This window comes from Narcine bancroftii, chromosome 14, assembly GCF_036971445.1.
Source record: "Narcine bancroftii isolate sNarBan1 chromosome 14, sNarBan1.hap1, whole genome shotgun sequence".
Classification (NCBI taxonomy): Eukaryota; Metazoa; Chordata; class Chondrichthyes; order Torpediniformes; family Narcinidae; genus Narcine; species Narcine bancroftii.
Genome location: NC_091482.1, coordinates 33188266 through 33204453, shown reverse-complemented (window position 1 = coordinate 33204453; position 16188 = coordinate 33188266). Strand labels below are relative to the sequence as shown.

The 16188-nt window shown below is 37.7% G+C and overlaps 1 protein-coding gene across 6 annotated transcripts in view; it reads left to right on the top strand.

Annotated features, from left to right (window-relative positions):
• The window catches only part of LOC138749510 (general transcription factor II-I repeat domain-containing protein 2-like), a 182216-nt gene that overhangs the window by 104553 nt on the left and 61475 nt on the right, over nucleotides 1-16188 (top strand). For 5 of the 6 annotated variants that reach the window (XM_069910937.1, XM_069910936.1, XM_069910938.1 and 2 more), the window contains exons 12-15: nucleotides 1813-1884; nucleotides 7871-7922; nucleotides 10223-10272; nucleotides 15834-15896. In XM_069910937.1, coding sequence (XP_069767038.1) covers nucleotides 1813-1884; nucleotides 7871-7922; nucleotides 10223-10272; nucleotides 15834-15896 — 237 coding nt within the window. The remainder of the gene's footprint in view (nucleotides 1-1812; nucleotides 1885-7870; nucleotides 7923-10222; nucleotides 10273-15833; nucleotides 15897-16188) is intronic. The other variant, XM_069910939.1, reaches the window with a different exon arrangement.

Here is a 16188-nt window from a genome sequence, read left to right as displayed (position 1 = left end):
TCTTGTGGTAACCTGGAAGAAGTTATCTTTTGGAACAACCCAAGAGAGGGGGCAAGTTTGTTCGGTAAGACACTTAATTGCTGATTGAAGGAGATCAGTTTGTGTGTCCAACGATCAATGAATATCTCTCTGAAACCAACAAAGACTTTCCTGAGTGTAACAACTTAATTTAAAGCACCAGAGCCTGGTGAATATAATATCTGTTCAATTCTGTGGACAGTATGGAAGATTGCCTGATACCAGTGAACTTGGAGAAGTGCAAAGTGAATGATTGGACAGTGAAAAAGAACTTTCTTGACCACATAAAATACATATATGTGCGCTTAGAATTAAAAGGGGCTTATGTTAAGTTAATAGTAATAAGTTATGTATTGATATTATGTATTAAGAAAATAAAAACAGTTTTGTTTAAGTAGCCATTGTCTTGGTGAATTTCTTTTGCTGCTGGTTTTTGAGTCCTTTGGGCTCATAACAATATCAAATTCAGTTTGTGAAGGTCGCCTTGTCAGTAGTCAGAGAGTGTATAGCTGTCACGTGGAAGACCGACTCCCAATTAAGTATTACACGATGGAATACAGAAATACAAAGTTCTAATCCCCTGGAGAAAATCATGTACAACTTGAAGAAGAAATATGGCGCATTCGTTAGAGTGTGGCAACCTTATCTACAGCACATTGCTGTGCAGATGTAATTCTACCCCCTTTTAGATATAGTGAATACAATAACCATACCAGTAGTGGAATGTTTGAGATCACTGAAGTGGATCATGGAGCAAGCAATGGGCTCTTGCATTTTTTTTCTTATTTTTTTAATTTTATTGTTTCTTTTGGGTTCTTCTTATTTGGCTTTAACAATTATTTGTTCTGAGTATTTGATTAGTTTATATAACCTTTTTTTCAATATATTAGGGTACAGGAGAGAGGGGTGGGGGATAAAATAGACGTATGATATGCACTGTTGTTGAAAAAGTGTGTTTTGGTTTTTTGGATTTATGAGTCTTTGAAAATCAATAATAAAATTAGATGGGTATTGATGTGTGCTTAAATATGCATCAATTAATTTTAATTTCTCTTCATCACAAATCTGAACTCCTTGAAATTAAACTCGACGATTTGCGTTTTCTTCTCAATGACTAATTTACAGATAAATGAGCCAATGTTCAAAACAAAAGTTGTACTTGCTTAATGGGTTTGTTTGCTTCTCAAAATTGACATTATTTTAAAAAATATATACTTTAAAAATTTTAGACAAACACAATCACAGGTCTTTATGGCCCACAAGCCTGTGCCGCCCAATTACACCCTATTAATCTACAACCCCTGGTAAATTTTTGAACAGTGGGAGGAAACTGGAGCCCCCATGGAGACATGGGGAGAACATACAAACTTCTTACGAATCGTGTAGGATTCTAACCCAGGCCCTGATCACTAACACTGTTACAGTGTTGCATTAACTGCTAAACTAATCAAGCTGTGTGCCAAAATGAAAATGAACACAAGATACTGAGAGAGCTACTTCTAAATGGCCTTGGTGTAGTTTGTACTCTCACTGTTTTTCTTCTGTATGTGTTGTCATATGACTGTTGATGGTCTTAGCTATAGTTAAATAGCCTACCTCACTTTTTTGATAAAAAAGCATATTAGAATAATTAATAGTTGGGACTCACCTCTCCTTTTGTTATATCTAAAATAGTTTACTAGTTATTAAATTTTTTGAGAAGGTAATAAATAAAAGAAAATATCTCTGGTCTCTGCTTTTACTGTGAAATTTGAATAATTCTGAATGAATTTCATTTTTGAAAACACTTTTCAGGTACTTCAGTTGAACCAATTCTGATCAAAGCTGAAGCGGAAGATCCAGATTATTATAGATACAGTGTTCAAGGTAATGTGGAAATATACCTTTAAAAGTTTTGGTATTCTCTTTGGAAATGAAAAAAAATTCAGCATGTTTTAATTAAATCAGTTTTATTAAAACCTGCTGAATATTATGTAATTTTATTTAAAAACTGAACTCTTAACTTTGTTTTCTCCTGATTGGATCTTTATACATTGCATTGTAGTGTTCAAAACACTACACTACTACTATTGGTAGGTATCTCTGTTACATATATTTCAGGTATTCCAAATTTGCAACACAATTTTTCACAAATAGAAAATGTGCTTCACTAGAGGTGCGAGCATGTAAAGAAAATTACAAAAGTAGCAAAGGAGTGTTGCATCGTAATGGTGCAGATTATTGGAGGAATTATGGGAAAGAGATGTGAGCTGGTTCTGAGTAGGTGGACAAGATTTGGTCTTATAGGTGACAACCTTATACTGTTTGCTGAGAGCATTCAGATTGTCACTGAGTGGAAGATGATACATAAATAGAATATACAACATGACTGGATCTTCAGTCCTATTGGGCTGTGAATTGTGAAGAATTGTAACCCCCAGGGTGAAGAAATGTCTTATTATCTTTGATCTGAACAGCTAAAATTCTCGTTTTGAGATTGTGATCCTTGGTTCTCGGCAACTTACACAAGGAAAGAATCATCCTTCCATTCACCCCATCAAACTCCATTTAAAGTAAAATTAGATTTATCGAGACCACCCCTCTCTCTTTTTGGCCCAGTCTGCTTAAGTCTCACCTTTTAAGAATCAGAATCCTGCAAATATAGTAAAAGCCACAGAATATGGGTGGTGATGGTGTACCAAATTTCACAGATTATTGAAAGTGCTCTTATTAATAATAATTACCAAAAAATCTGAAAGATAGATGTGCTCTGGCTCCAAATAGAACACTGAACATTAGCACAGGGACAATACAGTACAACTCCGATTATCTGAAATGGTTAGGACTGGGCCCATTTCGGATAAACAGATTTTTAAGAGAACCGGTCATTTTTAAAAAACAGCCCCAGTAGCAACAGAAAATCAGTAACAGTGTTTATACAACAACAAACAACAAAGTACACCTTATTAAGCATTAACATGAAGTTTAATTCTCACCAACAAACTTCTGGCTACTGCCAATCACTGACAGTTCCCCACTGAGGCCCTGTTCGTGCAGGGAGCCCAAGTGTCCCACTCCTGCTTGGGGGCTCTGTGTGTTGCTGCCGGCGCTGGGACCCAGAGGTCCTCAGTCAGTTTGGCTCCAAAAAAATTTTGGATCACTAAGGATTTCGGATAATTGGTGTTGCACTATATATATTTGCTACATGATGTTCCCTTTCACTATTCTCCATGTTCTCCTTGGTCTACACTGATACAAAAAAAATTAATACCTTGCCCACTTCCCCTGACTCCCAAATTCTCCCTTTTGTCCTTGAGTGGTCCTATTCTTTCCCTTGTCATTGTCCTCAGTTTAGTTCTCCTCAACTGCCGAGTGAATTCTAACATATTGTAATCAACTGTCTCTACAAGAAGCTCCCTAATTAAATCTGGTTTATTGCATAGCAGCAAATGCAGAATTGCCTTTTCCTTAGTGGTCTTGACCACTCTTGCTCCAAAAAGCCATCTTGTAGACAGTGACAAGGTGGGATACTTCTGGTGTCCCTGTACTGCAGTCTGGCTTCTGTTCTGATATCTGGTTTTTGCTCCAGCTTAATAAGTGAGCTGGATATGGAATTATGGAGCATTCTGAACAGTTATATACGGTATTATTAGTTTCAATATCTTTGTCAAAGATAAGCGTGTACAGAGCCGTTGTCATACCCACACTCCTGTTCGGCTCCGAATCATGGGTCCTCTACCGGCACCACCTACGGCTCCTAGAACGCTTCCACCAGCGTTGTCTCCGCTCCATCCTCAACATCCATTGGAGCGCTTACATCCCTAACGTCGAAGTACTCGAGATGGCAGAGGTCGACAGCATCGAGTCCACGCTGCTGAAGATCCAGCTGCGCTGGATGGGTCACGTCTCCAGAATGGAGGACCATCGCCTTCCCAAGATCGTGTTATATGGCGAGCTCTCCACTGGCCACCGTGACAGAGGTGCACCAAAGAAAAGGTACAAGGACTGCCTAAAGAAATCTCTTGGTGCCTGCCACATTGACCACCGCCAGTGGGCTGATATCGCCTCAAACCGTGCATCTTGGCGCCTCACAGTTTGGCGGGCAGCAACCTCCTTTGAAGAAGACCGCAGAGCCTACCTCACTGACAAAAGGCAAAGGAGGAAAAACCCAACACCCAACCCCAACCAACCAATTTTCCCCTGCAACCGCTGCAATCGTGTCTGCCTGTCCCGCATCGGACTTGTCAGCCACAAACGAGCCTGCAGCTGACGTGGACTTTTTACCCCCTCCATAAATCTTCGTCCGCGAAGCCAAGCCAAAGAAGAAAGAGTTTCAATATATACTGTTCACTTCTTAGGTTGACCAAATCTGTAGAAAACTTTAATGTTTTGATCTCACCAGAGCCTCTTGTTTTTGAATTATAACTATAAATGCTCTTGTAATAGAAACTAATGCAATGTTTGCTTCCTGTTTACTTTCTGTACCAATATGTTAATCTTTAAATTGTTTGTATACACGCATAAACAGATGTTCCTCTTTTCTGGTATTTTTTTTTACCAAATTAGATGATTTCACTTTTATTTTCCTCCATTAATATTTCATTTATCACATCCTTGCCATTTCACTGTCAGTACTATTTGAAGCTGTCTGCATCTTTGAAATATGGATGGGATTGGCACTTGGCTTTGTATTCTCAGAAAATTTGGTCTGGTTACTTTTGGCCCCATCTTTAAAATCATTAATATCTATAACCACCAGCAATTAGAAACCATCCATCCCCACCAATTTTTTTTTTTGTTACTTAGCTAGTTTTCATTTCATTATCCTTTATGTCCATTTTTGTTCACCAACCTACTGTTTGGCTCTTTGGAGAGTTGAAATACACTTTCCCCATCTGTTTTGGTGTTTGCAACGTTCAAAAGATTTCCAACGTGTTTGTTAGAAGTGATTTTCTTTTGTGTAGAATCTGCCCAATTCTATTAACTTTTAATTGTCCTGTTAATGTTTCCTCAAAAAAAGTTTTTCATTTTCCCAACCATGATCAGCAGTATTGAAGGAGTATCAGAAAAAGCCTACCATTTTATGACCTATTTAGATTTGCCTTTCCAAAATGTAACACCTCACACTTATCTGTATTAAATTCCATCAGCCATTTCTCAGCCCACACCTCCAGCCTTCCTAAATCACCTTTTAATCTACGGTAATCTTCCTCACTGTCCACAATACCACCAATATTTGTATCATCTGCAAACTTACTTATCCAATTCTCTACCCCTACTTTCAGATCGTTAATATATATTTAACAAACAATAGTGGACCCAGGACCGATCCCTGAGGAACTCCACTAGTCACCGACCTCCAATTGAACAAACAATTTTCTACCACTACTCTCTGACACCTCCCTTCCAACCAATGCTGAATCCATTTCACTACCTCCTTATTTATACCTAATGCCTCCACCTTTTTTCCGAACCTCCTGTGGGGAACTTTGTCAAAAGCTTTACTAAAGTCTAAACAGACAACATCCACAGTTTTCCCTTTATTAACCTTTTTTGTAACCCCCTCGAAAAACTCAATCAGGTTTGTCAAGCATGATCTACCCCTGACAAAACCATGCTGATTATTCCCTATCAATCCCTGTACCTCCAAATATTTGTAAATACCATCCCTCAGAACACTTTGCATCAACTTACACACCACAGACGTCAGACTCACAGGCCTATAATTCCCAGGTTTACATTTGGACCCTTTCTTAAACAGCGGAACCACATGCGCCACCCTCCAATCCTTTGGCACTACCCCCGTGGCCAGTGACATCCTAAATATCTCTGTTAATGACCCCACTATCTGTCCACAAGCCTCCCTGAGTGTCCTCGGGAATATTTTGTCCGGTCCCAGAGATTTATCCACCTTTATCTTTTTCAACACAGCCATCACTACCTCCTCGGTTATCCTTATATGCTTCATGACCTCCCCACTATTTTTCTTTACTTCAACTGGTTCAATATTTTTTTCCCTAGTGAATACCGAGGCAAAGAAATCATTCAAAATTTCCCCCATTTCCTCTGACTTCTCACTCAGCCTACCTTCGCTATCTACAAGGGGTCAAATTTTATCCCTCACTAATCTTTTACTTTTAATGTACCTATAGAAACCCTTTGGATTTATTTTTACTCTGTCTGCCAAAGCCTCTTCGTGCCTTTTTTTGGCCTTTCTAATTTCTTTCTTAAGATTCCTTCTACACTCCTTGTAGTCCTCCTTCAAACTCTCAGCTCCCTGCTCTTTATACCTCTTGTACACCTCCCTTTTTCTCCTAACCAAATTTCCAATATTCCTCGAAAACCAAGCCTCCCTATGACTTCCAGCCTTTTCTTTGATCCTCACTGGGACATATCTACTCTGTAACCTCAAAATTTCTTTTTTGAATATCCTCCATTTTTTATTTACATCCTTACCTGAAAATATCCTGTCCTACTCAATACTCCCCAAATCCCTTCTTATTCCTTCAAAATTTGCTCTTCTCCAATCCAGAACCTCAACTTTAGGCCCCTCCTTGCTCTTCCCTAAAACTACCTGAAAACTAACAGAGTTATGATCACTAGACCCAATTTGTTCTCCAACATTAATGTCCAATACCTGACCTAGCTCATTCCCTAACAGGAGATCTAGTATTACACCATCCTGGGTCTACTAATTGATTTAGAAAACAGTCTTGAACACATTTAACAAACTCTAGCCCATCCAGCCCTCTACTGTATGGGTATCCCAATCAATTTGAGGGAAGTTAAAATCTCCCATGATCACTACCTTATGATTCTCACACATATACGTTATCTCCCTACAAATTTGTTCCTCTAATTTTCTTGGCCCATTTGGTGGTCTGTAATACACCCCTATTAGCACCCTCATGCCTCCTTCACCCCTCAATTCCACCCAAACAGCCTCACTGGACGATCCCTCCAGACCATCCTGCCACCTCACGGCAGTAATGTCCTCCTTAACAAGCAGAGCAACTCCTCCCCCTTTTTTACCCCCTGCTCTATCACATCTAAAACAAGTGTATCCTGGAATATTAAGTTGCCAGTCCTGACCCTCCTGTAGCCAGGTCTCACTAATTGCCACAATATCATGACCCCAAGTATCTGTCCATGCTATAAGCTCATCTACCTTGTTCATTATGCTTCTTGCATTAAAATATATGCATTTCAGAGAATGACCCTCACCTATATTCTCTTTTCTACCTTTTACCCTAATCTTCATCCTACCTTTGTTATCGTTATTATTCCTATCTAGGTGGCCATGCTCCCTTGACACTGCACTCACACTCTGTTCCCCACCCCCTTGCCAAACTGTTGAATAGCCAGAAGAAGGAGGCTTAATTACATCACGTACAACCCTGAGATTTCTTTAATGTAAACTGATAACAAACTAATGTAAACAAACTGACTGTGTAATACAGAGAGAACAAAAGAAAATCAATAAAATGCAGAAGTAAGAGTCCTTAAATGAATCTGATTGAGTTTGTTGTTAAGGATTCTGATGGTGGAGGGGTAGCAGTTGCCTGAACCTGGTGGTGGGAATCTTTTGGCACTGAGACCTCCTTCCTGCTGGCAGCAGCGAGAACAGAGTGTGTGCTGGGTTGTGTATCTTTGATGATTGCTGCTGCTGTCCTAAGGCTGCGTTCCCTGTAGATTTACTCAATATTAAGGTTTTGAGGTTAGTAATATGAGCATTAATTTTATAAAGACTAGAATTGTAATACTGAGGCTTCACAAGATGGTCAGACCACATTTGGAGTATTGCAAACAACATTGGGCCCTTTTATTTAAGTAAACCACTGATTTGGAGATTAACACTTCTATTTTTCCATAGTGGAGACAAAACAGTCAACTGGGAAAGAGAATGCGCACATGCCACCTGACAGGTCGGTCTTTTTTCTGTCCTTCAACCATTCATAATTTATTTCTAAGAGTAATATAATTTCCATAAATCCTCGGTTACTCTTTTGGATATATCTTTCTTGATGCGAAAAAGCTGTGTGTGGTGTATATTCATGAGGTCGTTGGCTTGTACTTTAATTTTTTTTGGCTTGGTATTTTCTTAATGCACTATTGCTAATCTCTAGAAAGGTATTAAAACCAGGTATAATTTTCTTTGCATTAATTTTGTTAAATCCCCATGCCACATGATCTTGATTTGTTACCATGAACGTCATCTGTGTCTTACCTGTCTATTCCAATTTTGATGTCTCTTTTGATTGTGTACTTTTCTTTCCATTCAATTACTTTGCTTGCTAGTTATAATACAGATTATGAGCAGGTCATTTAGGTGCATGTTGGCTTTTTAATACTGAAAACCTACTCTTCTCACTTCACCTCGTTTCCCTTTGTCATATTACAAGTGCCCAGCAACTTGCATTCAATTTTTTTGCTGATTTTCAGTAGTTAATTTTTGGAATATAGGAGGAAACTGGAGTGCTTGGTTTAAAAACCCACTTCGTTACAGAGGAATGTCAAACGGTACAGACAGCTAACCAGGGTGGGGCTGAATTTGTGAAACAGCAATATTAACTGTTGTACCATTCATATTCCCTTCTATATCTGTCTCAGTCTCATGAATTCACGTAGCCAGTGTAACATTTGTTTCCCACCCAAATGATTGACCTGACATTTTCACATTGCGGTCCAGTATCCTCCTTCCCCATAACCTATTATGTTTCTTTGCATACTCATTGCATCTTCTTCAAGGAGTACTTTATTACCTAGTTTTGGGTACAGTTAAATCATCATTGTTGATTTTTAAATAACTGATGCATCCACTATGGAGGTACATGCAGGCCTCGGGTTAAAAAAGTCCAATTTACAGACAACCCGCAGTGTCTCTGACACTAGAACTTGTGCTAACTGTGCTTTTAGTTTGAAGTTGTTATTTATATATTTTTTGTTTCTCTAGCATCACTCTTTAGATAAACATTTGGTCAATAGGAATTGGGAACAGAAGGCAATTAATTGTTTTTGTGCTGTGAAATGCTACAATTCTGGAGTCCTTTGCAAGTTTAGTTTAACATTCAGAGTAAATTACAGTAAAATCCCCATTATCCATCACCTTTGGGGATCACAGATACCGGAAATGCTAATTTTCCAGTTGACTGAGACCTTTTCTTCCGATGCCTAACTACCATATATTTCAGCGTACAAGTCGTGTCTTGAAATCCTCAAAAATCTCTCAATAAATGGGGGTCGACATGCCAGATATACTTTTGAGGCTGTAAATTCAAGTCCGATTATCTGAAATGGTTAGGACTGGGCCCATTTCGGATAAACAGATTTTTAAGAGAACCGGTCATTTTTAAAAAACAGCCCCAGAATCGCTGGAGGCTGAGTCAGTGAATAAGTTAACCCTTGAAAACCAATTCGGCATATATCGACTGTTGAAACACCAAAATAAAAACCCAACTACAACAAATTTTCATGCAATCAGTATATAAGAACTAAATTTTTATTGGAAAAAAATTTAGAATCCTCCAAAATCACTATCACCATTTGAGGCAAAGATTGTGGCAAACACATCCATACTCTCACTGTTTAAACAGTCATCGTATGGGTCAAAGTCAGTACCTGATGAGATGGCTTCAGCTTTGTTGTCAATGTCCCACAATAAATCATCTTCCGTGCCATCAATTGCACTAGAGATGCCGCATTTTTTAACAGATGCACATCCATGCATGTGTCCCGTTCAGGCCTTTGATACACCTTCCTCATGCTGACAACCAGGCTCACCTCCACATAAGTGGCGACAACAGAACGGATGCGCGGGCATTGAGGGGCATTGCTCGTCCAGCATGGTAAAACTGCGCGTCCAACAAAGTCTATCACGCCCATCTTTTAACTTTATTTATTTATTTGTTTCCTTTTTTTTCCCAGTTCTGTTTTTGGTTGATTATTTCCAGATAATGGGGATTTTACTGTATTTGAAAAAGTATTTCAGAGTTAGAGGAAAGTATCAATGTTGGTCTGAACTATATCTGTACCACACTATTCCTTGTTTATATTCCAAATATCTTCTTAGAACTGTGTGGTATAATATCTAAACTTAAACCCGAATTGATCTCCAGCAAAGGAAAATAGAGATTAGTGGAAAATAACATCCATTTTCTTCACTTACAGGTAAGGGAATAACAAACCACGGCAAAAGTGAAAATATTTGAATGTTTTTATTTTATAGCTTTGTTACAGCGCAGGTGAAAACAGAGCCACATGATGATAACCAACCTAGTAAGTGTCACTTTTTTAAAAATGCGTATGTTTTTAATAAAAGGGAAAAATAAGACATTTATTCTATATATAAATTTGTACTACTGCATTAAACTTGCAAAGAATTTTGTGAAGTAGCGATAGTTTTAAAATTCAGGTGTTAACTATATTGGGGACTGTATTGAGAATGGATTTAAATACATAAGATTGGATGTTGGGTTCAGACCACGTGTAACCATAATTTAGTTGATCGACTGCATAAGTTCCCCATTTCTGGAACATCATTATTTTTCTTCTCAGAAGTCTGGATGTGGGAAATATTATCAGCTTGGGCAGCGTGCGCAATAATGATATTTTGCCTATAATTAGGGAAGTTGACTAAAATAAAACCAGGGATAGTGCTTCTTTGTTCAGGTGTTGGATGATCTGCTGAGCATTTTTCTTTGTCAGTAATAACCTTCATTGCACCTCCTTCAGAGGAAGGTGACCAAATCAGTACATGGTATTCCAGATGTGCTTTAGACAAAAGGATATGAATTTATAGTAAAATGAGTTTTACTTTCTCATTTTTTGTTTTTAACTCGCTTGCCATGACCAATAGTTTATTGATTAACATAGTCCAAGAGAGAATATGAAAGAATGTTGTTGGGTAGGAGAAGTTGCAGGGCAGGGAAATGATTCAGAGTAAACAACCTCACTTTATACATGGTCTTACTCCAAGTCATTAATATAAATTGTAATGAGCAGAGCATTGTTCCTTGTGGTACCCCTAATTATGGCCTGCCAGCATGGAAATGGCTAATATTTGCTGTTGTCTTCAACCCTAATTTTATGCAGTAACCCGATTGTACCTTGAGAAAATCTTGGGTTTCATTTTCTTTTGGCAAAAGAGAGGCTGTTTAATCCACTGAATCTCAATGTAATCCCATTCCTTCCTTATCTTCCACATAACTTATTCTCTCACTTGCCCATCTTTTCCCTCCCCTACTCCTCTGTCTGCTATGGCACTCTGGTTTTCTCCCCTAGCAATCTAGTTTAAACTCACTGGAGCAAACATACAGCAATTCCATACCCCCACCACTCTGAAGAAATTCCCCCAATGTTCCTCCTAAACTTTTTCACTTTCACCCTTAACCCATGTTCTCTGGTTTTTACTTGCTTAACCCCAGTGGAAAAAGCCTACTCACATGTAATCTATCTGCACCTATAATTTTGTATTCCTCTATCAAATCTCGCCTTGTTCTTCTATGGTGCAGGGAATAAAGTTTTTAGCATTCTATGGTGCAGGGAATAAAGTTTTTAACATTCTACGCTGCAGGGAATAAAGTTGTTTTTAACTTGCCCTGTTTAACTTTTCCCTGTAACTTGGATCTTCAAACCCTGGTACATCCTAGTAAATCTCTGCACTCATTCAATTTTATTGATATCTTGTAGTTGGGTGACCAAAACTGCACACAATACTCCAAATATGGCTTCACTCATGTCTTATACAACTTTCCCATAACATCCCAATTTCAATGCTCAATATTTTGATTTAAGAAGGTCATTGTGCCAAAAGCTCTCTTTATGACATCACTTTCAGGGAGTTGTTTATCTGTATTCTCAGATCCCTTTTTTCTACCACATTCTTCAGTTTACCATGTATCTGCTTTCTTGGTTTGTTCTTCCAAAATGCAACATATCAGATTTGTCTGCATTAAATTCCATCTGCCACTTTTCAGACCACTTTTCCAGCTGGTCCCAAACCCTTTGGAAGCTTTAAAAACCCCTTCCTCGCTATCAATTATGGCATCATCTGCAAATTTGCTCATTCATTTTACCACATTATTCAGAACATTGATTATAAATTGCAAACAACAAAGGATCCAGCACCCATTCTTGAGGTATACCTCTAGTCACTGGTCTCCAGTCAGAGAGGCAGTCATCCACAACCATTTTTTAGATTCTCCCTTAAAGCCACCTCACAATGAATACTGAGTAACTGAATATTCCTGACTAATCTCTCATGTTTGCTACAGCTGCTGCAGTGAGTTTAAACTAGATTGGCTGGGGAGGAGAGTTGACACAGTGTCAAATTCCACATGCCAATCAACGCTGTTTCCTTGTCTACCTTTCCTGCATTACACCTTGTATTGAAATAGATGCACCTAGGAACATTTCCACCATACTCAACCCTTTGATTTCTGTCTTTATATCCAGTTGTTACATCTTTTTCCTTTGCCACTTTCCTTTTCTGGCACTCTGGTTCCCATCCCCTGCAAATCTAGTTTAAACCCTCTGGAGCAGTACTAGCAAACCTTCCTGCAAGGATATTAGTCTCCCACCAGTTAATATGCAAACTCTCCTTCTGGTGCAGGTCCCACCTTCCCTGAAAGAGAGCCCAATGATCCAGAAACCTCTGCTTGCCAAAAGATCAAATTTCCACTCTTGCAGTGGCCACTCCACTTAAAATCCCCTTCCCTTTATTGGCTGCAGCTAATTAACCAATGGAGAAATTTAAACAGGCACCTACATTTCCTGGTGTTTTTTAAATGCTCTTCTTCATTTTCCAACTCCCGCTCTTGCATTTCCTGATGAGAATTGATTAATTTTTCCTATTTCTTTAGTATATTAATTATTCTTAATTCTTGTGGTCTTTGTTTCCTCAGTTTGTCCAGAATGTTTACATTTGTAAAGACATACAAAGTTCAATGCCACTTCCTTTATCTCTATAATAATTTCTAATTTATCATCTTCTCAGGGGCTGATTTATTTTTGCTAATTAGTTTTCCAAAATCTACATCACTCCCATGAATTCATGTTTGTTCTCTTATACACCCACTTGGGGCTTACTATTAATATTAAGAGCTTCTTTCACTCTAATATTTTAATAATTTCTATTAGAGTTGGAATATCCTTTCTGAGTTTTTTAAATTATTCTTTTGAATAAAATTCATTACAAGTTGTGAAATATTATTTACACTTTTGACATTGCTCACCTACTGTTAAATGGCTAAAATCATCTAACTGGGAGCATTAGGGGCTTCCGGGCACAGTAATGAGTTCAACAGTTTCAGCAGTTGAACAGAGCGGCATGGTTAGCCTAATGGTTAGCACAACGCCTTTACAGCACCAGTGATCGGGACCGGACGAGGGTTCGAAATCCGTGCTGTCTATAAGGAGTTTTTATGTTCTCCCTGTGTCTGCGTGGGTTTTCTCCCAAGGGCTCCGTTTCCTCCTACCGTTCAAAATGTACTAGGTGTGTAGGTTAATTGGGTGGCACAGACTTGTGGGCTGAAATGGACTGTTATTGTGCTGTATGTCTAAATTAAATGAATTTTTTTAAAATTCAGATAATCAGTGTTTCCAGCCTTTTGGTTCACATTTGCAGCATTTCTTCCACATTCTTATAATAATTTAGGATAATTAATCAACATTAATGCTTCAGTTGACTTCTTTTACATTGAATAAAGGAATTAAATTTAGTGCTTCCCAAAGAGAAAGGAAGACTACACGTTAAATGTCATCAGGAAAATGTTAGAAGCTATTATTGAAGCTATTTCATGGCACTTAAAATATTGAGAGTTATCAGGCAGGTAACATGACCTTATGAAAGGAAAATCATTTTTGACAAATTTATTGCAGAATTCTTTTCAAGAAGCCACTTACTGAAGATGAAAGGGACTCCTAGGATTTCCAGAATTCATTTAATAAGGTGCTTCATTTAAGGTTATGGTGGAAAATTAATGCTGGTTGGATGTAGTGTTGACATCCTAGAGTTGAATTCGTAAACTTAATATGCAGGTGAAGCAAGTAATTTTAAAGATAAGTATAGAGTGACTGGGTGGAGGTCACGGTGAGATAATATTTAGATTGTTTTGGTCTCCTAATTCAAAAGGAATGCCAATGTGTTGGAAGCAGTTCAGAGGTTCACTGGGCTGATTTCTGGAACAGGTGGAGTATTTTATGAGGGAGGATGATAATATCATCTCGAGATTAGAGACAGATTTGAGTAAGATATCCAGGATCTTGAGGACTAGTACTATAGAAAGGATGGTTCTGTGAGGGGAAAATCTAGAACTCAATCTGTGTTTAAAAAAAAAAGAATTGCACATTTAAAACAGTTGAGGCAATTCCCCCCCCCCCCCCCCCCACCACCGGTCAGGATCAGGGGAATGTACCTTAAATTTGGCCGTTAAAAATGGGATGTTATAATACTTATAAGGTAAAGACAAATCATTTATTGAAATGCAAGTTGTTGAAAGCATTCTGCAGAAGGACAAGAGAATTGAGTTGAAGTTATTTTCATCTATCATGGTCTTTTTGACAAGTGAGAGACTTAAGGCTTGGCTGGTCAGAGCTCTGCTGCAAATATGCTTGTTTGGCGTCAGTAACTCTCCAAATGGCCAGGTTGTTTTTGTTCCCTTCATTAAGAAGTGATTTTTTAGCATTTTATCAACTTTTTAAAGTGGAAATTAAGAAGAGGACTGATGAGAATTGAAGTTATGGGGCCCTCATCAGTGGAATAAAGGAAAAATTTGTCTTACAAATTGTAAATACAAAATATTTATGTGTAGAATATAAAAGCCTTCCTATTAGCCCTCCCCTTCAATAGTTGCAGCTTATTCCATAATTTTTAAAAAGGAAAGTGGAGGAAAATATGAATATGAATATGTGGCTACGTGCTGTTGTGGCCTTTGATTGCACGAGTCTACATCTATTTGTATCAACTTAGAAGAGTATTGTCGTGTGCTTAAATATGCATCAAACTACATTGTAGATATAATTTTTAATTAAAATCACTTTTCTTTAACACCTCATATCTGAACTCCTTGAAATTAAAGTTGACAATGCTAGTGTCCATGAACAAATGTGTATTATTGAATGTGTTTTGTGTATGACTAATTTACAGGTAAAAAAGCTAATGTTCAAAACAAAAGTTATATTTGCTTAACAGGATTGTTTGCTTGTTAAAACTGACATTATTTTTAAAAATATATACTTTTAAAAAGTTTTAGACATACAGCACAGAAACAGGCTCTTTTGGTCCACTAGCCTGTGGTGCCCAATTACCCCAATTAACCTACACTTTCTGGTATGTTTTTGAACAGTGGGAAGAAACCGGAGCCCTGGGGAAAACCCACATGGACATGGGGAGAGCGTACAAACTCTCTACAGACAGCGCGGGATTCAAACTCAGACCCTGATCACTGGCACTGTAACAGCGTTGCATTAACCACTACACTAATCGAGTCGCCTCTAATGGAAAGTTAAAGTACCAAAATTAAAATGAACACAAGATATTGAGAGAGCTGCTTATAAATGGCCTCGGTGTAGTTTGTACTCTCACTATTTTTCTTCTGTGTTGCCATTTGACTGTTGATTGTCTTAGCTATAGTTAAATAGCATACCGCACTTTTCATTAAAAAGCATATTAGAATAATTAATAGTTGGGACTTCCCTCTCCCTTCATTGTTATATCTAAAATAGTTTTCCTAGTTATTTAATTTTTTGAGAAGGTAATAAATAAAAGAAAATATCTCTGGTCTACTCTGAAATTTGAATAATTCTGAATGAAGTTCATTTTTCAAAACACTTTTCAGGTACTTCAATTCCGATTAAAGCTGAAGTAGAAGATCCAGATTATTATAAATATAGTGTTCAAGGTAATGTAGAAATAATGTCTATAAAAAATTTGTTATTCTCTGGAAATGAAATAAACTTCAGCATGTTTTAATGAAATCAGTTTTATTAAAATCTGCTGAATATTATGTAGTAATTTTTATTTTAAAAACTGAACTCTTAACTTTGATTTCTCCTGATTCGATCTTTATACATTGCATTGTAGTGTTCAAAACACTACACTACTACTATTGGTAGGTATCTCTGTTAAATAAATTCCAGGTATTCCAAATTTGCAACACAATTTTTCACAAATAGAAAATGTTCTTCACTAGA